The following is a 24573-nucleotide window of genomic DNA, read 5'->3' as shown; positions in this document are numbered from 1 at the left end:
AATTAATTTTAAAATCTTCTCTTATTAATGTTCTGCCCCCTTGGAGATCCCATCTCCTTGTTTATTATCACTGACCATTTGAAGATGGGGTCGTTAACAAGTTGGTCTCCAGAGAACTACACCATCTTGCATCAGACTCCATGCTATTTTTAAATAAGATGAGAATAATAAGCCAAAATTAGGAGTGTGGGAGGGGGCGAGGAACCTCTTGCGTAGGGACTTAATAGGCTTAAAACTTCAATTATGCCATAGCACTGACTCCTCAGCCATCCACGCTCCACGGCAGCTCAACAATGCAGTTCAGAAATGAGAGACAGAGTGAGATTCATTTCTCCTCTTTGCCAAGCTGGAGTGAATAATACAGGGATTTGATGAGCCCAGAACATTGATACAGAGTCAAATAAATAGAACACATCACATAACATTGATTTCCTGATCCCTGATCCCCTCTCTGGCCCTGGAAATGTAAGTAGACAGGCATTGACCACAAGGGCTACATTTTCTGAACACCCTTGGTTCTCGTAAATTTTGAGTGACTGTAACAAAATGCCTGAGATAATTAAATGCTAGAAAGGTTTATTTTGACTCGAAGTTTTGAAAGTTCTAGTCAGTGATAGCTGTTGCTTTGGGCCTATGGTAAGGTGATATAAGGTAGCAGAATAGGTGGTGAGAACACAATCTCTAAACCTGTAGCCATGAAGCAAAATAAGAGAGCAAGGGCCCAGGCCTCCCCATTCCCCTTCAAGCAGACACCAGCAATGACAAAAGACCTCCTGCCAGGTTCCACATCTTAAAGGTTCCCAAGAAAGCAGCCGGGGATCACACCTTCAGCACTAACTCAAACCCTGCAACAATAAGCGCTCCAAACAGTGATGTGTTGACTGGGAGGGCCAGCGATGAGAAGAAGATGAGAAATAAGATAAAAGCAGTGGGTAGGACCAGGTATTACACAAGCTGATTGACTTCTATCAAGAAACTCTGTTAAGAAGAACAGAGCCTTATATACCATTCCCATGGAAGCAATGAGGCAGAGTCCACTGACTCTATCACACAATGAGATGAAGCCAACAGTCTACTCAAGCAATGCTGCTCCAAGACACTACAGTGCATGAAGAGCACACAATGGCCTTGGGACTGATGGCTCCGGTCTCATCAGGGGAAGGCCAACTTCCCAGGACCCAAAGCCTTAACTCCTCAAGGCCCTGGACTGGCCTTACCAAGTATGTTCTTATCAGGGTCTCTGGGAAAGTCAAGGGCTGTCCTGAATCTCAGATAGCACATAGGCCTTACTCAAACTACCAAAAGACACACCCATATCACACAACAGAATGCCATTGGTTGATAGTGGCTTCCTGGTTAAGGTAATGAAAATAAGGCTATGTTAAAAGCTAACACCCACAGTGTCATAAGTGTCCACCAAAAGCTGTATGTAAATGATAAATGAATGTCCTGGATATCTGTCTTCCTGTGTAAAGGCTACACGCCATTTCTGTGTAGTTTATAATAGTGACCCTCATGCTTGGTTATGAGAATCTACTTTTAATTTAATAAAACAAGTAGACCTTCATGTCGCTGCATAGTTTCTGTGGGTGAAGAAGGTAAATGAGGGACTGCAGAGATGTCTCAGCGGGCAGAAGAATACATTACTCTAGCAGAAGAATAAAGTAACATGTGAAGAACCCACGGTGCACGGCCCATACCTGCCTGTAATTCCAGCTCAAGGGCATCTGTCGCTGTCTCTGGCATTTGCAAGGCACCTGCGCACCATTGTACAACCCCATCCCAACAGACACACAAGTGGAAAGTAGATGATGAAGGGGATCTGGGAGGAGTGGGAAGGAGGGGTAGGGTGGTTACATATATGTATGAAATTCACAAAGAAAATTTAAAATTAAAGAAAATAATTGATGGACACACACATGGATCCAACTATAGAACAGAAATTCTTGTTTTGGTGACATTGAGCATGCCTACATTTAGAGCAGAATGGTGTAAATGTGTAGAATATCTGACTTAGTTTAGGGATACTGCCTGGCATTTTCTTATATTTGCATCTTCTTTGAATTATCTCTGTCCCCATCCCTGCCCCAGTCCTTCTTTGGACAAGTCCTACATAATTAGGAACTGAGGATAATTTAATTAAATTTTATATTAGACAAATAACCCATGAAGTGAATCTTCAAACCAAAGCATTTTTTTTATATAACTTGGAATACTTTCAAGGGGGTCTTTTTTGGTTGTTGTTGTTGCTATAATTCTATTTTAAATGCTTGTGCTTTTATAGAACAAGAGAAACAAGGAGAACTCTATCCAGCTGGCCCCAGTCTAAGTTCCATCCACAGCTGTGCACAATACTAGTTTAATGTAAGGACTTTTTATCCAACAACACTCATTACCTGAGGTATCCCTGAAGGAGCCAGAGCCTATTTGTAAAGGATACAGACCAATTCAAATTCCTTCTGTGTTATTTAGTAGCTGTGGGTTTTTTAAATGTTTTTCTTACAAGTCTGTGCACGACATACATGTGTGGTGCCCACAGAGGCCAAAAGGGTATGTCAGATCCCCTAGAATCAAAGTTAAAGTCGATTATGAGCTACCACTTGGGTGCTAAGAATTGAACCTCAGTCCTTTGAATGTCATCAGTGCTCTTTACCACTAAGCCATCCTTCCAGCCCAGAGCATGGCTTAAGTAACTCACCATCTTCAACTTCAGCGTCTTATAAAATACAGGTAGCATGAGAGCCAATATTATTGGTTTAATCAAAAGATGAGCACAGGGGCTGGGAAGATGGCTCAATGGATAAAGTACTTGCTTGACAGGCATGAGAACCTGAGTTCAGATGCCCATCACCTGTATAAAAAGCCAGACATGCAACATGCACAAGCAACACCTGCATGGTGGAAAGAGACGGGCAGGTCCCTGGAACTCAATGATAGCCAGGCTAGCCTAACTCATTAAGAGCCAGGCTAGCCTAAACAGCAAGCTCCAGATTCAGGAGAGAACGTCAAAAACTAAAATAGAGAGCGGTTGAGGAGGAAATCCAATGACAACCTCTAGCCGCCACACATAAGCACACAAACACACACATACACAGACATACACACAAAAACACACGTCGCAGCATAAAGTATTTCTAGCGGGGGTTGGATGATGCATAAGAGTTTGACAGGAGGTTGGGTTTTATAATACTTATTAATTTTTAAAAATTATTTTGCAGTGAACATACTCTAAAGTTGGGGGTGGGGGTATAGTGTCTGCCATGGAAAGGGCTTTGTCATAGGTATGCAAGGATATGCTAGCTGATCCTGCCTGTGTGATCTTTCCATTGTCAGAAGATGCAGACATGGGAAGCAAGGTTCTGTCAGTGCAGAGCATGAGGAGGCTGATCAAGGAAAACTCCAAGTGGAGCTTGGCCGCCAGCAGAGGTGAACCCTCTTAGTGTTTGTGTGGGTTCCTGCAAACGCCACAGCCGGCAGAGAAATGATCCAGGAGAGACAGCACGGAATGATTTCAGCACAATTGTTCAGCACAAATTTGGTTACCTGGGCTGGCTCAAACTTTTGGAGTTTGACCCTAAGAAGTTTATTTTTGACATATGTAAGCAGTACAACTTTGGAAAAAAGTGTCCTTATGACAATTACCCCAGCAAAGCTTAAGGCATGACTTCATGTCTACATTGAGGCTCTTTTGTAAAGTACAGGTCTTTTGTAAAGTACCTGTGATCACTTCCATTGCCAGTGGGTTTGCTGACTAAAAAACAGTGCTCAGGATAAGGGTAGGGAGAAAAGGAGGGGAAGAAGCTTATTAGTAAACTCTTTCACAGAGTACTTGGGACCTCTGAGAAACAATGCTCAGTCTGAGATAAACTAATAGTCTGGGGGAGTCAGGTGAATCCTGGCCCTACAGAAAGCAAAATATGCCAGGTGACTTAAGTCCCCTCCCATAAAGCCAACGAGTTTAACATTCCTGTTTCTCTAGTGCTATCTGTGAGCACAAGCTCCAAGCACTGACCTCAGCAAGAGGAGAGATGAAGGCCAGCGCAGTATGCTTTCTCCCATGCACACACCCACACCACCACACTCTCCCCTCAAATCATTAACAGAAATAAGACTTCCATTAGGTGGCTTCTTGTCAGATCTTCAGTAACAACATCAAGGAAGCAATGGATACAGACTGTAAACGTGCCCACAGACCAAGGGTCTCAACAGAGAGGAGAAGAGCACCTCACATAGGTTCATGGATCCTACTTTCCAAAAAAATGTTCCTTGTAATCTTCTCTTGCTTCATTTCCAAATTCAGACCCAAATTAATCCTCCACTTTGCTAAATAATTGAAAACAGCTTTTCAACTGTCATTTGGTATTTCTTCCATGGCTAATAGAAATATAGCGATTCTTCCATACATATCCCTGTCATGAGTTGACCCGTCCAGCAGGTCCAGTTATTCAGGGTCCCGAAGAGGCGCTACCTGAGGGTCAAGGGGGAAAGAAAAGAAGGAGACCAAGCAAGGTTCTGTTGTCAAGGTCTCGTTTATTGAGAGGAATGTACAGCATTTAAAGCTCTGAGGCAGGAATTGAAGCTTAGGGTGGGGGAGTATTGGGAAGTGCCCAAGGATATAAGGTAAACCACTAAACTACAAGATATCCTCCTTAAACAAAGAGGCAGCAGTCTTCCAGGGACATGTTCTTTGAAAAGATCAAACCCGTCTCAGGAATCTGCTCAGGGACATCCGGTGTTTGCTCAGGCTGAAACATCCTGTGATTGCTCCCAGAATCTTCCTGGGAGAGGCTTTTGTCCAACAATCTCATAATCTTACAGCAGCCATCTTAGGGGTGAGCATCTGTGGCCATACAGCCCAGAGTCATGTAGCCACCTTGAGCTATACAGTCACAAAGCGGCCAGGCCCAAATCCAATACGGCTCCCTACAATGAGTCAATGTGCCATCTAGCTAGGCTTAATCTCAGGGCTCTTTGGGGATAGGGACTCGACTCATGACTCATTACCTTTTTTCTAAGTATGAAAGATTTTGAAGAGAAAAATAAGCTGAAATGGCTTAATGAATTTGAGGAGGAGGGGGGGGAAAAGTATATCTAAATCTGCCTGAATGTATGGGGAAAATCCAGCCATGGATTGAACACCTCATGACCAGTGATGATCCCAATGCACCACTTCTCCTCTTTCTCTTTCTCTTTCTCTTTCTCTTTCTCTTTCTCTTTCTCTTTCTCTTTCTCTTTCTCTTTCTCTCTCTCTTTCTCTTTCTCTTTCTCCTTCTCCTCTTCCTTCTCCTTCTCCTCTTGCTCTTCCTCCATCTCCTCCTCCTCTTCCTCTGTCTCCTCTTCCTCCTCTTCTTGTTTGTGTTCAGATCCAATGAACCTAAGTAAAGGAAGAATTTTAATAGAAACTGAAAATTATCTCTTGAGCTATCAACTCAGTGCTTTTTCAGATGCCAATGGCCTCAGCACAGGAATACAAGGACAGGTATTGTTTCCTGAAATAATAAAAAAGATGAAAGCTTGCAGGATAAGTGAGCCACATCTAGAAATTTGCACAAGTTGCTGTTACTTCCCAGGCAAATCAACTACAACGGACAAATGATCTGTAGCTCCTTTGAAGTTTATATGTTGAAATCTGGGGAATGATTCATAAGGGTAAAGCCCCATGAATGGGAGTCATGTGTGGGTACACGCATACAGTAAACAGACAGACAGTAAGATAGATACAGAAATAATAGGTGGGTAGTAAGTGTGTAGGTAGATGATAGATAGATAGATAGATACATAGATAGATAGATACATAGATAGATACATAGATAGATACATAGATAGATACATAGATAGATACATAGATAGATACATAGATAGATACATAGATAGATGATAGATAGATAGATAGATAGATAGATAGATAGATAGATAGATAGACAAGTTAATTAAATAATCAGATAATCAAATAAATCTCTAGCTCTCAAATTACATGAGGACACAGTGTCATGACAGGAAATGATCTTCAACAGACACCAAGTCTATGGGTATTTTCATCTTGGACTTCTCAGTCTTCCTGGGTGTGATGGATAAGTTTCTGTTGTTTAGAAGTCACTCCGTTTGTGGAATTCTTCTGTAGGAGTCCAAATAGACTACAACATCAATAAATACCTTTAAGGACTTTCATGTTGAAGGCCCATGAGCCAATGAAGCACTAAACCAGAGCAGGCAGGAGAGAAGAAACTAAGACCTGGAAATCACATTCATCTATTCCTTCACAGATGCTGAACTTGATGACCATCAACTCAGTGCCATACTCAGGCTAAGCATTGGGAAAGTCTTGGGTTTACATCAACTGTGAGTTGGCCCTGTTCTGTGTTTGCACTGTAGTCAGAAACAGCAGTTGTTCTAGCACAACAGTGCTGCCATCACATTATTTAACTCTAGGAAAGCACTGAGACTATATTGCTATAAAGCAGCCAAAATTATTAGTGCAGAGCTTAGGATATTGATCGGCAGCAGGATACTTGCTATCATATGCAAGGACTTGGATTTGATCTCCAGAGCTGCAAAAACAAATAAAATTTAAATGATTAGCAGAATGTCCAGCACAGAATAAGAACACAGTTGTCATCTGTGTCACATGCTGTCATTATTGTTGTTGGTATTATTATCATGACAATCCATTGTCATCATTATTACCACCCAGTTCGTCCTGAAGTTACCCCTAGAGCCGCTGGGTGGATGAATGAATAACTGGGCAAACGAATGTATATTATAGGTCAACATGGACAACATGTGATGAACTGTGGGCTTGTGGACTTTAGAATAAATCACTTCCATGAAGCTTCATGTGTCCTTGAAAACAGGCGTTCATTTTTAAATCAGCTTTAACATTACGATTTACAGATTTTTCTAATATGCTTCTGGAACATAACTCTTTTTAATGACTGAAGTACTACAAATGTTAATGTTTAACAAATAAATAATTCTTCCAAAATGGAAAACAGCACTCAGGAATCCTCTTGGTCGGGAGATCTTATGAAAATTCTAATTCGTTCTGTAGAAGGCTGAGATTTCAGGCTGCCATTTTCATCCAGAGAGGGTATCTGTTAAGGAGCAAATTCAAAATTGAGTGCACAGTGTGGTAGAGACCATGTGTCCCATTTAAATGTCTGCAGAGACATATTTAAATCAAAGAAGAAAGAGAAGGCCTGTGGAGCTCAGCCATGATGCAGCAGGTCAAGGGTAGGAACTGTTCCATAGAGCCATCTAGGAGGCTCAGAGTAAATCCACAGTCCTAGGAGGGGGAAGGCAATCAACACCAGCATTCTAAGTAGAAATGAAAGTCAAGCTGTAGAAGGGACTAAATCCACTGACCCAAATGACCCAGGCCAACTGTAGGCTAGAGAAGCACAAATATCCCAGTCTGGGCTGGGCGGGTGTTTAGCTTTAAAGTTGAACAACTCGGCATGATTTCCTGTGATTCATGTCACAGTCTGACTCTGAGGTGCTCCCACAAACTCGTGTTCTAAATACTTAGTCTACAGCTGCTGGCACTGTTGTAAGAGGCTCTAGACCTTTCAAGTGGAAAGGTCACTAGAGGAGGATCTTTGAAGGTTGTTATCTTGGACCTGAATTCTACCTGATGTCTACTTTCTGGTCTACCAGCATGTGAACTGCCAGTGTAACACACTCCTGCCTTCATGCCTTTACCCTCACGGTGGGCTGAGATTTCTCTGAGACCATGAGCCCAGATAAATCTTTCTTCCCTTACCCCGTTCTGTTGACTATTTTGGTCATAGCAACATGAAAGTAAGAATTCTGCCCACTGCCTACAGCCTCAGACCTTAATTTCTGCCAGGCGTGTCCCAACTTGTTATCTACAAAGTTCTTACTGGAGAAACACGAAATTGAGTTACAAAAAGATTCACAAAAACCCTAGAGTTAAAAAAGATTTATAATTGTCTGTCAGACAGCATTCATAGCATCGGATGTTTGCAGTCCATAGGTCATGACTTGGATCTGTCTGTGTCCTAGAGGACGTCATATGTGTTGTTATTGTTGTTGTTGTTGTTGCTGCTGCTGCTGCTATAACTAAAACAGCAAGTCAACTCAAAAGCAGGAAATTTCATAAAGCTTAGACCTGAGGTGTGAGGACATGTGTTGGTTGGTAAGGTGCTTGCATCACAAGCACGAGGACCTGAACTCACATAAAAGCTAGGCACAGTAGTGTATGCCTATAACACTAGTGATGATGGCAAGACAAGAGGCAGAGACAGATTGCAGAAAGTTCACAGGTCAGATAGCTTTGCTTAAGTAGCAAACTTATAGGCCAAGGAGAGCCTTCATCAAACAAAAGAAGGAGGAGCCTGAGATCCACACATGTCTTCTAATGTGTCCATGAGTACCATTGTATGCATGCATCCATGTCTACACATAACGTGAACACACATACTCAGACCCATTACACAAACACTCTCTCTCTCTCTCTCTCTCTCTCTCTCTCTTTCTCTCTGTGTGTGTGTGTGTGTGTGTGTGTGTGTGTATGTGTGTGTGTGTGTGTGTACAGGCATGCAACACAACAGCAGTACTCATAAATGCCAGAAGACAGAAGATGCTATTATGTAAGGCATTGGGGGCCCTGCCACCAGACAGGAACTGGTAGGTTAAGGGAGCTCAGACTCTGAGAATCAGCAAGAGTTGAGCAGCTCCCTATCCCCCCTGTACCTGCTCTGGAACATGTAACCATGACACCCCACTGAGAGGACCATGGCAAACAGTCACATAAAGAAAATACCTAGAGTCCTTCCCCATGCAAATGGAGCCAACATCTCAAACTAAGCCAATAGGAAACACCTAGGCCTAAACCCACCTCACTCCTCAATGTTTATATAGTCCCTGGCCACATGAAATAAGGTACACAAGCTATTTCACCAAGGATCATCTGAGAGTGGCTGCCTTTACTTAACACTTGGGGAAGAATTCCTTCTCCTGAAGCATCCTTCTCGTTTCTCTTCTAAGAGCTGTCCCAGCCAGACCAGAGCCCCATAGAACCTATTTCTGCCCAGGTTCCACACTGCCCTCAGGACAGATGATGACATTATTGGATCTCATGGAGCTGGAGTTACAGGTGGCTGTGAGCCCAATGTGGATGCTGGGAATCAAACTCAGGAAGAGCAGGAAGCACTCTTAACTGCTGAACTATCTCCAGCCCCAACAGTGAATTTTTATAGGTGTGAAATAGGCTTTGAGTCCATCAAGGAGAGAGGTGGAGAGGGCAAAAATAGAGTAAAATAGATTCTGAAGGCTATGAAGTCCAAGAGTCAGACATCAGCATCAGCCTAGCTTCTGGGTGAGAGCTTTAATAAGATCAAAGCAATTAACTCACTCCCACAGCAAAAATTTAATCATTCTTAACAAACACCTTTGAAAGATCCTGTCAACTTTAAACACCATTATACTGAAAATTAAATGTCACCACCAGCTGTAGTAGAGATAACCCATTTCCAAACCATAGCAACCATCTTCTAGGACAAAATCCAGTGACAGTACATGAAGTGGTAGAGCAAGAGGAGTTAAGTGTGGGGGCCGATGGTCAGGTTGGAGGGGAAGTTTACTCTTGGTAACAGAAGCTTGTTACGTCATTTAACTGCAGGTCATAGCATGAGCGAGGTCTAGTCTCTGTAGAGCTAGACGGTCTCTTTTAGAGCCTTAGGGAGCTATTGTTTCAAGACATATCATAGTTAGCTTTTACTGTCAACTTGACACAGCTTAGAGTCACCTGAGAAGGTAATCTCAGAGTTTTCCAGATCACATGAGCATGTCTGTGAGGGATTGTCTTGATTGTTAATGGATGTGAGAGGAGCCCCCCCAGCCCTCTGTGGGCAATACTATTCCCTGGGTAAGAAAGCTAGCTAAGTGTAAAACTGAGTGAGGCAGCAAGCAACTTCCCTCCATGGTTTCTGTTTCAAGATCCTGCTTGAGTTCCTGCCCTGACTTCTCTCAATGATGGGCTATGATCTATAAGCTGAAATAAACCCTACTTCCCCTAAGTTGCTTTTTCACAGTGACACAAAGAAAACTACAACAATGTTATTTAAAAGCTGGCAATACAACTCAGTTGTAAAGCACTTAAACGCACACACACACACACACACACACACACACACACACATCAGGATGATGATGACGACGACGACGACGACGACGATAGTAAAGTGATTGTCACTTTTTGGGCTACTTGCAGAGGAGTCTATTCAATGTTGTCATAACCTAAGGAGGCACTTTCATACAATGTTAGCTAAAGAAAGATGTCCTCAAATTCATTGCATGAATCAATCTTGATTCTACATGGAGTGAATATTTCTACAATAGGAAAGGGATGGATCTTCACTGTAAATATGACTTACAGTGATTGCCTGAAAAGTTTCTATAGGCAATTTGTAACATCACTGCCCTTGAAAACTTTACTGGGGTCATATCTTCTCCCCAAGAATACCAACCAGTGGGTTGCATTGGAATTTTCTGCTGCTATAGGAGCCACCCCAAGTGCTGGCCATGTTGCTCTGGGCACCTTCACCTTCACTAAGCAGATCCAGGCATCCTCTAAATTACATCTTTTTCTAGTGGGGACTGATCCCAGGAATAAGCACCAGCCAACCCTAATGCATCCCACAAACCTGACGCCACAACTCTACAGAACACAGATTCTCCTCTGTGCTCTTCCCATTGCTGTCCCAGGGGCACCACAGGTACTCACTCCTTGGTTTTGGTATCCTCGCTTGCTAACCTCAGAAGCTCTCTGTATACATGAAATCATTTCTAGTGAATATTGCAGGAGGGTATGTCTGTGCACCAGGTCTGAAAGATCCCAAAGAGTCTGAAAAATGCAGAAGCAGGCTGCTCCTAATAAAGCCATAAGGGAAGACAGTACCAGCTCCTGAATTCACTGAAGCTCAGCCTGGGGCAGGGGACTGGTTTGCAGAAGAACAAGTACCCAGTATATCTATCCTGCAGGCTTGAGCACTTACCCATGCCCTGGAGACCAGCTTTTGGCTCCTAGTGTTCAGGCCTTTGAAGGGAAGGAAAAGCCAGGGTGAGACTGTTCTTCCATAGTCACTAGAGCAAAACGGGCCGAAGACTGATGGAGAACGAGTTCAAGCTAACTATCTTTAGTTAGATGTTTTGTTTTTCAGGACAGGGTTTCTCTGTGTAGCCCCAGCTGTCCTGGAACTAGCTCTATAACCCAGGCTAGCCTTGAACTCAGAGGTCTGCATGTCTTTTCCTCCCAATTGCTGGGATTAAAAGCATCTGTTATCACTGCCTGACAAATACAAGCTTCTTAAAATGTAAAAACTTCTCAGTCTACCTGGGCATCTCCGGTTCTCTGTTATTGCCAACCTCCAACGTCCAAGGGTTCCTTAGTTCCATATATAGTGACACAAACACCTACATCTGCTATGCATTCTCCTTCCTGATCCCATTGGAGGCAGGAATGGACTCTGCCTCTTTCTGTCTTTCCCACCAAATCTAAAATGTCTTGTTTAGGAAACATTTCAAGACAGATATAGGAGCACAGGTGCTGGTGTCCTGGCAGAGTCGCTCCAACACTGCCACAGCTGCTGCTTGGACCAAGGAGAAAGAGCCCTGTGCTGGGTTCAGCACGCTGCAGAGAAGAGAAGCTGGAAAAGGATAAGCGAGGACCAAGAAGTGTCCAGACCTGCAGCTGCCATGCAGGAGAGGCCAGGAAGACAGGAACTAAACCAACAGACACCCAGAGTTAAGGGTGAATCACCAGGCCAGGGTCTATGCAGCCATCATGCTCCTGGATAATTCTTCTCTGTCAAGCATTCTGATATTCTTCTAAAGCCCAGAGGCCACAGGGCCAAATGAACAGCCAGCAAGAGAATATTGACCCTTAGCCTGTTAGTGTCATGGATACATCTCACAAATACATGATAGGAAAAGAAAGAGGGCTGTTCCCATGAAGACTTGAAAAAGAACATATTTCTAGAAATGCCTAAAATCTGATTTCAAATTACTATCAAGAAATTCACTGGAAACCAACTTACAAAAAACCATACAAACTCCAAAGGATTCTGAGCGTTAACATCTTTAAAAGTCTTAGATTCTCTTCACTAACAAACACAAAAAAAGAAAAAAACCCTTGGACTATACACTTGAAATATTATGGGTGTTATTTAAATGCAAATCCTATGATAAACTCTAAAGAGTACAATGTAAGAAGTTTTGAATCTGTATGAAAAAAATGTGAGTTTACTGTGTTCTTTTTAATTTCTTATTATTTCGATTGTTTTGATTAAGGCAAGTGTGTTAGGGTTTTACTGCTGACAACAGACACCATGACCAAGGCAACTCCTATAAGAACAACATTTAATTGGGGCTGGCTTACAGGTTCAGAGGTTCAGTCCACAATCATCAAAGTGGGAGCATGGCAGCATCTAGGCAGGCATGGTGCAGGCACAGCTGAGAGTTCTACATCTTCTTCTGAAGGCTGCGAGCAGAATATTGATTTTCAGGCAGCGAGGGTAAGAGTCTTGAGCCCACACCCACAGTGACACACCTACTCCAACAAGGCCACACCTCCTAATAGTGCCACTCCCTGGGCCAAGCATATACAAACCATCACAGCAGGCCTGGTGCTTAATGATTTCTGACCTCACTTATTCAGGAGACTGAGTCGGAGATTCTAAGTCTGCTGGGCTACACAGCTTTCAAGAGTAGTCTGAGAAATTTATAAGACCCTGTCTCAAAACAAAACCTGTGGCTGTTGTTCAATGGCATAGGACTTGCTTAGCGTGTGTGAGGCACCAGGTTCCGTTGGCAATACCAAAAGAGCAAAATTTGCAACCAAGAGACTTGGGGCTATTGCAGGAATGATGGAGAGGGACCACAGGAAAACACATACATGGAGGTCAGAGGATGTACCCGTGCTACCAGAGATGAGGAAGATAATGTGTGTTCCCCACACCAGACAAGCCCGGAAATAACCAGGACATTGTAGTTATTAGGCAATCTCATGTCTTCACTGGATACCTCAAAAGGCTGGAGAAGTCCATAGCCTGTGTGTGAAGAGATAATGGATTCTGCTTTGAGGTAAGAGGTAAGAGACGATCCAGGCAGGCAGAGCCAAGCTGTGGGAATCTGTGTTGGGCCCTTCCATTCCTGATACCAGTCTCAGAAGTTTCAGGATTCAGCAAACCTATGGTGCTCAGAAGGACTGACGGACTCAAACTGTTTAAGAGCTGCAGGAAACCTTAGGATTGGGCTATTGGATTCGGAATCAAAGCTCAGCGGTGCCAGGTGGACAGGAGCTGAAGAGCATTCTGCAGCCGTGTGAGCCCCGGGCAACTCGCACCATGCAGGGCAGGTTTTTAGCCATATGGACAATCTGTGGCCAGTTTAATCATCATCCCAGAAGATGTTTCTAGGAGAAATCAGTATCTACAAACAAAGCCTTCTCCCTACCCCATGCAGACACAGCCTTGGGCACTTCAGGGCCTTTAACTTATGTGGAGGAGGAACGTGAAAAGGCCTGTGCTGTTACCTCAGGTATGATGTCATTTCCCACTGCATAATCCACACTGGGGGGAAATGATGTCAGATGGCTTTGTGGCTGGTCTCATCACGTTGTGGTTGTCTCCCTGTAGCTGGGCATGTGACACTCTGAGTGGAATCAACAGTCACATGGGTGATCACTTGAGGAGGTAGCCAATATGTGATCAAATAGTGCAGAAAAAAGAGAGAGAGAAAATGATAACCCTATTTTTTCCACCTGGATTAACAGTGTGTGTAGACATTGAGGCTGATACCAGCCATGCACAAAGCAGACTCAGCTAACCAGGACAAGACGCTGCCCTGCGACGAGACTGTGTAATCACTGTCCCTACTTTGCTTCCTTCTAGTGACCGTAACGACTCTAGGTTACTGACTGAAACGCTCAAATACTAGCTATAATATAACCCACTGGGTCATAGGATTCCAGGAAGGTTTCAACAATAAAACTGAAAAGTGAGATGCTTCACTGGATAAAGGCACTTGCTGCCAACCTAAACTAACAACCTGGGTTTGATACCAATGGCTCCCATGACGGAAGGAGAGACCAGACTTCTCCAAGCTGTCCTCTGACCTCCATACATGCACCTTGGCACTCACATATCCATGTCCCACACAAGCACATAGAACTTGAAAGGTGGGGATGGGGGTGACACTAGCAACCGTTAAATCGGAGAGTCCAAACATCTCTAGAACCCATCTCTATGCCAGCTGCACATCTGTGTCTCGCTGCTTCTGTCTTCATGCTGGAATAAAAACATTGGTATCGCCACAGTCTGAATTTGCACTTTAGAACCAGTGCTCTCAAAAGTCCAAGTGCTCCTTTAGAAGTAATCCATGCCAGGATTATTCTCAGCCTAGTTTGTGTCACATGCTTTTCCTGGGTCAGTAAATGAAGCATGGTGTGACATCTACTGAAACCCTCCCAGTCCCTCTCATCAGTCTTTCTACATGTGGTCCCCACATACCCATTAAGAGCCAAGTTTGTTTATTTGGTGTTTCTTTATCCTCTTGATTACAGGTAAAAATACACATGTGCTGGGAAGATGACACAGTGAGCAAAGTGTTTGCCACACAGACATAAGCACCTGAGTTCAGGCACCCATGAAAACAGCCAGGTATGGCAACACACAGAGACAGGCAGACTCTGGGGGCTCATTGGCCAGTGAGCTGGCTCCAGGCTCAGTGACAAACCCTGCGTCAAAACCTAAGACAAGGAAAAGTAGAGGACGTTCCAGTGTCAGCCTCTGCTTTTCACATGTGCTCATGTTTGAACATATACACGCACATAAAATGGATATATGCTCATGGTGTATGGCATGATGTCTTCATTTACACGTAGACTAAGGCTAATTATCTGTCACCTCACACACTCATTTTTGTGATGAGAGCACATTAACTCAGTAGGCTGATTAGCTATTTCTCTGATTCGGTATCTGAGTCTATGTGTGTAGATACATTTCATGCTGACTCACCACTTCCTTCCTAGAATCTAAACAGTATTTTGAGCTGTTTAATAAATAATTATTAGTTGCTGTTATTCTATCTTACTCTACATAATTAATAAACATGTATGGATGCTCACGTATAGGAAAAGGTATATAAAGATTTCAGTGCTGTTAATTGTTTCAACATCTGTGGACCATCTTGAAACCCATACTGTATGGATAAGAGGAGTCTACTGTATTTTCAGCTCCTGAATCTAACACACTAGTTCCCTTGGGGACCCTCTATGCTATCCCTTGCTGTCACTCTATGTTTCCATGTAGAATGAGAAAAAGACATGGGTCTTTATGCAGGTGACAGCTAACAAACCTGCCATGAGGTATTAAATTGTGATCCCACACAGAAGGCTGAGGAGTGGCAAGCCACACAGAGGGTCTATAGCCCGCAAAGTTAGGGTTTGGTAGTGCCACCAGGAGATAGACCAATGGACTAAACCCAAGAGGCACCCATGAGGTACCAGAACTCCGACCCCACAGATGATGGCAACAGACAGTGGACATCTTTGGAGAAAGCCAAAAGCATCCCCAGGAGAGTTCAAGGACCACCCCAGGGTTCTTCCCTACCATCGTGAAGACATGAATGTTGTGGATAGATAAGGAAGAGGTAGCATTCAAAGAACAGAAAAAACACTGGGGAGAAATATAAAGTCCAAATGCTTCTCTCCCCAGTGTTTTAACCAAGCTCCCCATCAACACAAGCACTAGAGAAAAATGAAAAGCGACAAAGAAAAGGAATACCATCAGCCATGTTTGGGTCTTTTCTCATATATTACATCCCAACCACAGTTTTCCCTTCTCCTCTCTCTTGTCCTCCCAGTCCCTCACCCCCCCCCCAGATCCATTCCTCCTCCATTTCTTTTCAGAAAAGAACAGGCTTCCCAGGGATGTCAACCAAACATGGCGTCGAGCTGCAGTAGATCATTCCCTTATGCTAAGGCTGAACAAGGCAACCTAGTAGGCAGGAAAGGATCCCAAGATCAGGTAAGAGTCAGAGATAGCCCTCAATCTTACTGTAGGAGTCTAACAAGAACACCAAGCCACACAACCATAGTATATGTGCAGAGAACCCAGTTCAGACCCACACTGATTGTCAGTTCAGTCTCTGTGTCACCTATGAGCCCTGGTTAGCTGATTCTGTGGGCCATTTTTTAGACTACCAGTCATTCATTTCTACAGTCAACAAGCTTATCCGTACTTGAACATGCTAGACAGTAGAGAAGTCTCCTAAGAGACAATACAGTCTTTGAAAATAGTACTTTTCTGTCCTTTCTTTCAATGTGAAAAAATAAAGGATCAGGGTGATGATGTAGAACAGGAGAATTAAGAGAAAAGTCAGACTATTACCGTGCTCCCCTGGGGAGCTAGAGTTTGATACCACAAGGTGTATAATCCTGCAATATAATTCATTTCTTTTTCTGGCTAGATCTATACGATCTCTCCCTTCCTACTGCCTGTTGCAAGCCTTCAGGAAAATCCATTCAACACCAAAACCTACAGGATAGGATCACTAGAAACCTAAAAGTTGGTTAGTAAATGGGTGAATGTCTCCAGAGTCTGCAACCTACAGGGTCATACCTCATAACCCTGATCTGCCCAGGAATAGAAAGGAAGAAACCTTCCTATCTCAAACTGTTAAAGCTAGATGGTTCTCAAGAGAGAGGGTAAAGAAGGCAAAATCGTGTGACTATCTGAAAGGAAGAGGAATAATATTCATTGAAATTAAGTAATTAGGCCTAGGGACACAGCTCAGTTGGTGTAGCTTGATTGGAATATACAAAGCTCAACCCTCAGCACTGCATAAACCAGGCATGGCTACACAGTCTTGTAATCAAGAGATGGAGGTACAGGGATCAGGAGAACAGAAACAAAAAAAGTGAATAGTAATTTTCTTTAAGGACCACAGCAGGGGCTTTTGTCTTTCTAGCATTACTGTGTGATGGGTCCATGGTCTTTTCCTTCACAAGAAAAATATTTAGAAATCAAATAATGGTAATAGCACCAACATGAAGTCAAACGTCAGTGGCTATTTAAAGGCTAAGTGAAAGATGTTTTCTTCCAGCTGGGTGCCAGCTGGGTCTTAGGTAACAAACTCTACCTGCAAGGAACCGTACTCAGGAAGGCAGGGTCCACACATATACCTGAAAGAAGCCAATGTCTACAGCAGGGATGGCATGCCAGGTGAGTGGTCCAGGAATCAAGGATGGTGGGGCTATAACCTAGCAAGACAGTCATGGCAGTTGCACGAAACCACAAATCCTGAGACACACACCCAGCAGCATCACAGAGACTGACTGAGTCAAGAAATGGGAAGAGACTTGTAGTCAGAGTCACACTCCTTGGAGTTAGCTCTTGATGGAATTTGTGCATGTTCATCTCTAGGAGACTTCAAAGTTTAAGCAGCTGTATTTCTACCAACTACAGATGTTAGGGCAGTTGAATTTCAGTGCAGGGAATGGACAGAAATGAACAGTCCACAGTGTAAAAGTCAGGGCTCTGCAGAGAAACAGCACCAGCCAGTACAATGAAGGAGTAAAGAGAGATAGATTTATTTTAAGGAACTGGTTCACTGTGGAGGATGGCCAAACCAAGGCCTGCAAGAAGCCAGAGAGGGGCAGAAGCTACAGATGAAGTTCAGAGAATGTCTGCTCAGAGAATTCTCTCTGGTCCTCAAAGGCCAGTCCTTTCTGGTGATGCTTTCATCTGGCTACCTGAGTTCCCCATCCACACTAGGGAACTCTACTCAAACCTCCCCTGATTTAAATGTTCATTCCCAAACATGCTCTCCTTGATGAACTGAGAATCACATGACTACTTATCTGGGTATCTGATCCAGCCAGGTTGACACCTGAATCAAAAATAGAATTAACCCCTAAATCTTCTGGTTCTCATCAACCTCATTCTACTTGATCATGCGGTCCCAATAACTTCCGTGCTTTTGAAACAACCAAATTCCAGAATCATACATTTTCCAAGGGAAGAAGCTGTACAGGAAAACATGATACTCAACAAATGTGTCCCCTTTTGCTTGAATTCCCCAGCTATAAGCCTTCCTGAACACATTTCAAAACCAAGAAAGAAACAAAATATAATTTAAAGCAACCAAATCCAAGATCCCCAACTCTTGGAAAGCCCAACAGTAGATCAACCTCACCATAAAATAACAATGACATTATTGGTGACCCCCCGTGGTGAGCTGCTGGTGTTAGAAGCAGAATGTTGAAAATATAAATCACTGAGAGGTGAGCATAATCTACCTGGAAACCTCTCAAACAGCCAGTTCTCTTCCTTGGCCCTAGCGTTTGGTGGGGCTCTTTAATAGAGAGGAGATACATTAATGTCCATATTTCCTGCTTGTCTTAAAGTGTCTACTTCAATACTTTGAGTTTTATCCCCTAAAAGTAGTGGTAGGGAGAACAATTGAACTTCACCCCTCATCAAGAAGACTGTATTAGATGAAGAGGCATTTCTCCACAGCCAATGAGATATTGTTCACACAGGAAGCTGGGTTATGGCCAATTGAAAATGCCACCAACATCTCGTCACCATAATGCACCTGTCTCACTAGCTCTCACTCTGATTGTGAGGGCTCCAATCTCTTGTGAGGGCTCAGTCAGCTTGTGAGGGCTTAACACTTTAATCCTTCTAAGTGTGGGGGAGATTCCTGGAGGGTACAACTGCTGGTTGGAACACAAATGGTTTTGACAATTAAGGAATTCAATTTCATCTCATATATCATTCATTGACTTAAAAACAAGAACCAGGATGGACACCCAAGAACTTCACCACGAATTCTGTTACTGCAGACCCAGTTTTTGTAACAACCAAAGCAATGAGGTCTTAGGTTCACACACCAGTGCATCGTTTCCTCAGGACAGTGGTCTGCTGAAGAGTGTGTTAGTCAATGCAAGCTGTCTTAACAAAGTACTATGGATGGGGGCTGGGCTAGAACAACAGACACTGATTTTCTTTTCTCCTAGTTCCATTGTCAAGGTCCCAGGCAAATGCTTCCCTGATAAGGTTCTCTTCTTACAGAAACCCAGAGGCCTTCAGTCTTCAAGGGGCCTCTTCTATTCTGTCTGTGCATCTGTGGAAACATCTCAGTGTCTCTTTCTTGTCATTCATTAGAATGAAAATCCTCTCAGACTGGGGCCCCACCCTCATGATCTCACTTAACATTCATCATTTCTGCACACTTCTAAATAAGTTATACTGGGGATTGGGGGTTTAACATAAGAATTAGAGGAGACACAACTTAATTCCCAATAGGCAATAATAACCTTCTGTTCTAGTTTGCTTCTATTGTGACCAAGAGCAACTTGGGAAAGAAAGCTTGTGTTTCATCTAACCTCCACAAGGGAAGTCAGAACATGAAGTTGGTCAGGAGCCTAGAGGAAAGAACTGAAGCAGCAACCCACTGTGGAGGACTGCTGCTCACTGGCTTGTTCTTGATGACTTACTCCACCTTTCCTATATAACCCAGGACCAACTGCCCAGAGTTGCCTATATCCATAGTAAGCTGGGCTATCCCAGTTCAATCACAAATAAAAAAAAAGTGCCCCACAGACCAATCTGGTGGAGTCAATCCTTCCATTAAGGTTGCTTTTCCTAGATGCCTTTTTTAGTTTGGTTAGGCTGACAAAACAGAAAGAAAGAAAAAAAGAAAGAAAGAAAGAAAGAGAGAGAGAGAGAGAGAGACAGACAGACTGACTGACTGACTGACTGACTGACTGACAAAAACAACAAGAATGACCTGACCTGTATTCCCTACTATCTAATTATGTAGAGGGTTTTTTCTCTCTTTCCCCACCTTTTTTATTTTCAGGAAAATTTTCACTCAAGAAAGCAAATATTTAGGAAAGTACAAACAAGAAAATAAGCCACTTAATGAGATCTCGCTTGTTGATGGCACTTTCTGAATGAACAATGATAATCTCTGCCCTAAGGTGAAAAAACAGCATTGTAGGTAAATACTGAAGAATTAAGTAGCCTCTGTCTCCTTCTTGTTTTGTGTCCTATTAACCCGTTTCTGTTCTATATAATACTGTGGGGAGAGAGAAAAGAGGGAAGGAGGGAGGGAGAGACAGAGGGATAGAGGGACAGAGGAAGGAAGACTGGCAAAAATGTTTTAATTTTTTTTAAAGCTCTGTGACAATTTACAGGAAATGCTTCTCATGCTGTTTTCTGTATTGCTTGGCTCCTTTCTTTAAGAAAGAAGCAACAACTCACTATTAACTCAAACAAACTCAAAAGATACTCTCTAAAGAGGCCCAACAGTTTAGTTGTGCTCGTGGACTAACTCCAACAAAACACAACTATTAGTACGGAAGTAAGGTCACATCTGTCCTGACAGACACGTCTAGCTGATGGACATGGGGATTACTTCTGATATCTACTCAACATCCCCAAAGTGAACTATACACACTTGAAAGACAGGAGACGGGACTCAGTAAAACACAATGTCTAAACATGGGCCTTCAGTAGAACTGATTTTACACACACACACACACACACACACACACACAGAGAGAGAGAGAGAGAGAGAGAGAGAGAGAGAGAGAGAGAGAGAGAGAGCTGACAGATGAGGCCATTTTGCCTTGGACAGATGTCCCTCCATACCTCAATACACAGGTGAACTTACTGATGCTGTAATAAATGGGACACCTAAATTTTCAAGGGTTTCATGACTGTGGCTTTTCCATAATGAACTGTCTTCCAAAATGAACTCCGAACCAAAATTTAATAAGTGCATCGTGACAATTTAAGGGGAAAAGAGAGAGTTCGACTTACCATCCTGAAAGCTAAGAGGAACAAACTGCACTTCTTACATCAGGATCTGAGGAGATGGCCTGGAAAGGAAAGGAAGCAGGGAGGCATCCCAAGAAGCAGCATTGTTCTCGGCTGAAGGAGTCAGCAGGAATAGGGACCCTGCACATGACCTGGTGATGGGAGGGAGCTTTAGAGGTGGAAGATCTACTCTCCTGCAATCTCAAAGTTGTAATCACCAACAGAGGTTGTTGTGATTGGTGCAGCTTTTCAGAAAGGGTGGATGTTCTCTGGGGAAGGATCCCTTGTCAGGAGCTTCCGGGTCCTAGCAGCCTGCAGATGGTGCAGCATACCACCACCCCTGGGCTGTCCCTTAGCCCAGCTCAGTCTCTGAAACCATGAGAACTTTAATGCATGTCCCAGTTTACTTCTCTGTGGCAAAAGACTAATCACAAGCAACTTGGAAAGAAGTTATTTGAGCTTACAGGTTACAGCCAGTTGTCCTAGGAAGCCAGAGTAGATGGTCAAGGCACGAAGACAGGAAGTGAAGCAGAGTCCATGGAGGAAAGCTGCTTACTGGCTTGTGTCCCCTGTTCTTGTACAGTCCAAGCCCCCCTGCCAGAGTTGACACCATCCACAGTGGGATGGCTCCCCTCCTGTATCAGTTAGCAATCAAGACAATGTCCCACAGGCACCACAGGCCAATCTGATGGAGGCAATTCCTCCATTGAACTTCCCTCTTCCCTGGTGCACTTGGGCTTGTGTACTATTAGCAAACACTAACCACCCCAACCCCAAAGCTGGAGGAGAAAGAAAAGCCCTTCCTGCGAGGGAACAGCATGAATGGAAACAGACAGGCAAAGACACAGCTGGAATATTCTGGGCAGTACTTTTCAAAAGTACTTTCCCCCCAGACAAACATGCAGGCAGGAACCCGTGAGAAACCATGAAAGGCAGCTTCCTTTCTCGTTCAGCCTGGGTGGCTCCTAGAATGTAGTGCCTAGAGTCTTCATGTTAGCAAGTTCCCAGGGTGATGGTGTAGCCTGGAAATCTTTGTAGACTTTGTAACTTTGGTTACAAAGCTCCTAGAAGGATCCAAAAGATAACAGCTCAAAAGATACTTGGTATCATGACGGCCAGAGAAAAAGCCATCAGCACTCTGCCGAGAAACTGCATATGGGTGGAGACACCTGCACTCTCATGAGCCAGCCCAGATGCTCATCAAACATGGATGGGTAAAGTATGTCGTACGTACACATTGGCACTTTATACAGCCATGAAGAAGAATGAAATTATGGCAGCCACAAGAAAATGGATAAAGCTGGAAGTCATTATATGAAGCAAATCATGCTACACTCAGACCCCAAATCACAAGTTCTTACCCACATGTAGGATCTAGACTTGAATGTGTGTGTGTGTGCGTGTGCATGTTGTTTGTAAAGGGAGCTACAAGAGAGTTGAAAGAGCTTTATACAAAGGGAAGAAAGGGAGATGATAGGATGCATGGAAGAGAGACAGTGGAATACATGTGATATGGAGGAAATGGATGGAATGGAGTCCTGAGAACCAGGCTGAGGAGCTGGATTGGGAGAAGAGGGAGCTTGGGAGCTGCCTGGCAGCAGATTGACAGTAGGTGTTCCTAGGAAAGCTCTGAGGATATTGTCTGGCACAGTCATGTGGGGCCCAAGCTGCAGGAGAGCATTCTGAGTTAATTAATACAGGAGGTTGGAAGAATTTGAGTTTCAAGGAGAAAAAAAGCCCTCAGCTACAGAGGGCAAATGCTTAGGTGAGGGGGAAGGATCAGAGCCTCCCACTTAAGGAAACCTCGGCTGACTATTCACAGCCCCTAACAGAGGGAGCAATCCCCTCTTAATGACTCTGATGAACAATGCCTAAGTTTGAAACAGTATGCGTTTATGTATTAGAAATATTGAATTGCTATCCCAGTAAACCCATCAAAGAAACTCCACGATGGGCAAATATTTATGCACTGCTATAGTAATAAGATCCAAAGTCTCTCCTAAGGAAAAGACAACATTTACACATTCACAAAGCGAACAACCACACCAACAGAGAAAAGCTCATGCCCAAGGTATGTTCTTTTCGATCTTATTTTTCCACAGCAAAAACACAAGTTAGGAGACAAAGCGCAGGACTGGGAGGCAGACCTTTCTGCTACCAGATGTGTGGTGGATCTGTTTTTGCAAAAGCTGAGGGCTGCTTCAAGGTGTATTGTTTGGGCCGAGCTCTGGAGAAAGATAAACAGTTGGGCTTCCGGGGGACTAGAATCACAAGAGTGACTAGCAAAGTTCATAGGAGCTGAAAGACCCTGGTGCCAATTAAAACCATACAACCCCATCCCAGTGAGGAGGGAAGCTGTTGAATAATTGAATAATCTCAAGCCATTCCAGAGAAGAATAAACAGATGATGGCCTCATCCCGCCGAGACTGGATGGAGCTGTGTGCATTAGACCGCTCCATATTCTCCTCATACTTTGATTAATTATCCAGCTGTGCGGCTGTCATTAACAAGGATGTCTTTGAATCATGTGGCTCCGACAGTAACCAAATCTGGCTGTTCCTTTCATTTCCTTCCCTCACATGGGGAAGCACCTTGCTGTTTGGCAGAGAGTGGCCTGGCGTGTCATTTGAAACAAGCAAACGCTCCATTCACCACTGATCACAATGGGTCAGACTTTAGATGGCTTTCCTCAGTCCTGCCCATGAGCTTGTCACCAGGGTGCTCCTGGTACAGGACAGAGATGTGCCTGCTTGGAATTTGACCTTCTCCCAGAAAAGGGTGGGAGACGCCAGGCCTGAAATGAGAATGGCTGTCCTTTTGAACATGTATCTGCTTGCTAATTTGTTTGCTTCTTTGTGCTGTAATATAAATCACCACCCCTATCCTATTATCCCTATGGGGCTCAATGTGCTATTTCTCTAAGAATTATTTTCATTTTTAAAGCAGCCAGCATTCCAATTCCTCAAAAAAAAAATCATTTGGAGTTGGAGAATTCCAGTCTTTCAGCCAAGCATTGGGGAAATGAAGATGCAGGGCAAGAGAGCCCTGAAATAATGTCACTTCCATTGTCACCCGTTCTACTGGCTCAGTGACCCTAACAGCTATGAAGAAGGTGATAGTACAGTGTTGGGAGAGGCACTTTCTCTTTCTGTACCAAGACTATCTATCTACTGAGTCAGTTCAGATGATGGAGTTTTCCCTATTTCCAGGGGGGTAGCACACTCTTTGAAAAGGAAAACCACCTTCCAATATCCTTCTCTCTCTCCCTCTCTCTCTCTCTCTTCCCGACTTCTCCCAGCACAGCTGCATTAACCAGGGCCTGAAATCTATTATGGCCAGTGAAGTCAGAGCAAAGTGATTCAGCCACTTCTGGGCAGTGAGAATAAAGTCAGAGGTATCACTGTGTCTCAGCTCAGGTTCCTAAGTCTCTGAGACGATGTGGAACAAAGAGCCTGTGCCAGTGATCTTGTAAATGTGTCACAAGAAAAACCCCTTTCTCATCTCTACCAGGGAAAATGTTACTCACTCTTGGAAGACAATCTCCACTTCCCCTGTGGAGCCTTCTGAGATCTGAACTCACCCAACGTCTCACTGTGCCTAATGTTCCTGTAAGTCTGTCAGTCATAGGCTCTGTGGCGTTCAGAATCCTAATCCTTTGTTCAGGACACATGTTGTCTTTGTTCGCTGGGTTTCTATGTTCTTCCAATAAAATACTTGAATTTT

General features: G+C 43.6%; 1 protein-coding gene across 1 annotated transcript in view; it reads right to left on the bottom strand.

Annotated features, from left to right (window-relative positions):
• Positions 1-4522: 4522 nt before the first annotated feature.
• Positions 4523-24573, bottom strand: part of LOC147999660 (uncharacterized) — a 45439-nt gene continuing 25388 nt past the window's right edge. Inside the window, exon 3 of the mRNA XM_087593655.1 lies at positions 4523-5374. Coding sequence (XP_087449781.1) covers positions 5092-5374 — 283 coding nt within the window. The 3' untranslated portion in view covers positions 4523-5091. The remainder of the gene's footprint in view (positions 5375-24573) is intronic.

This window comes from Rattus norvegicus, chromosome 18 (genome assembly GCF_021556685.1).
Source record: "Rattus norvegicus strain SHRSP/BbbUtx chromosome 18, alternate assembly SHRSP_T2T, whole genome shotgun sequence".
Classification (NCBI taxonomy): domain Eukaryota; kingdom Metazoa; phylum Chordata; class Mammalia; order Rodentia; family Muridae; genus Rattus; species Rattus norvegicus.
Note: the sequence above shows the minus strand (reverse complement) of the source record. Positions and strands in the feature narration are given on the sequence as shown.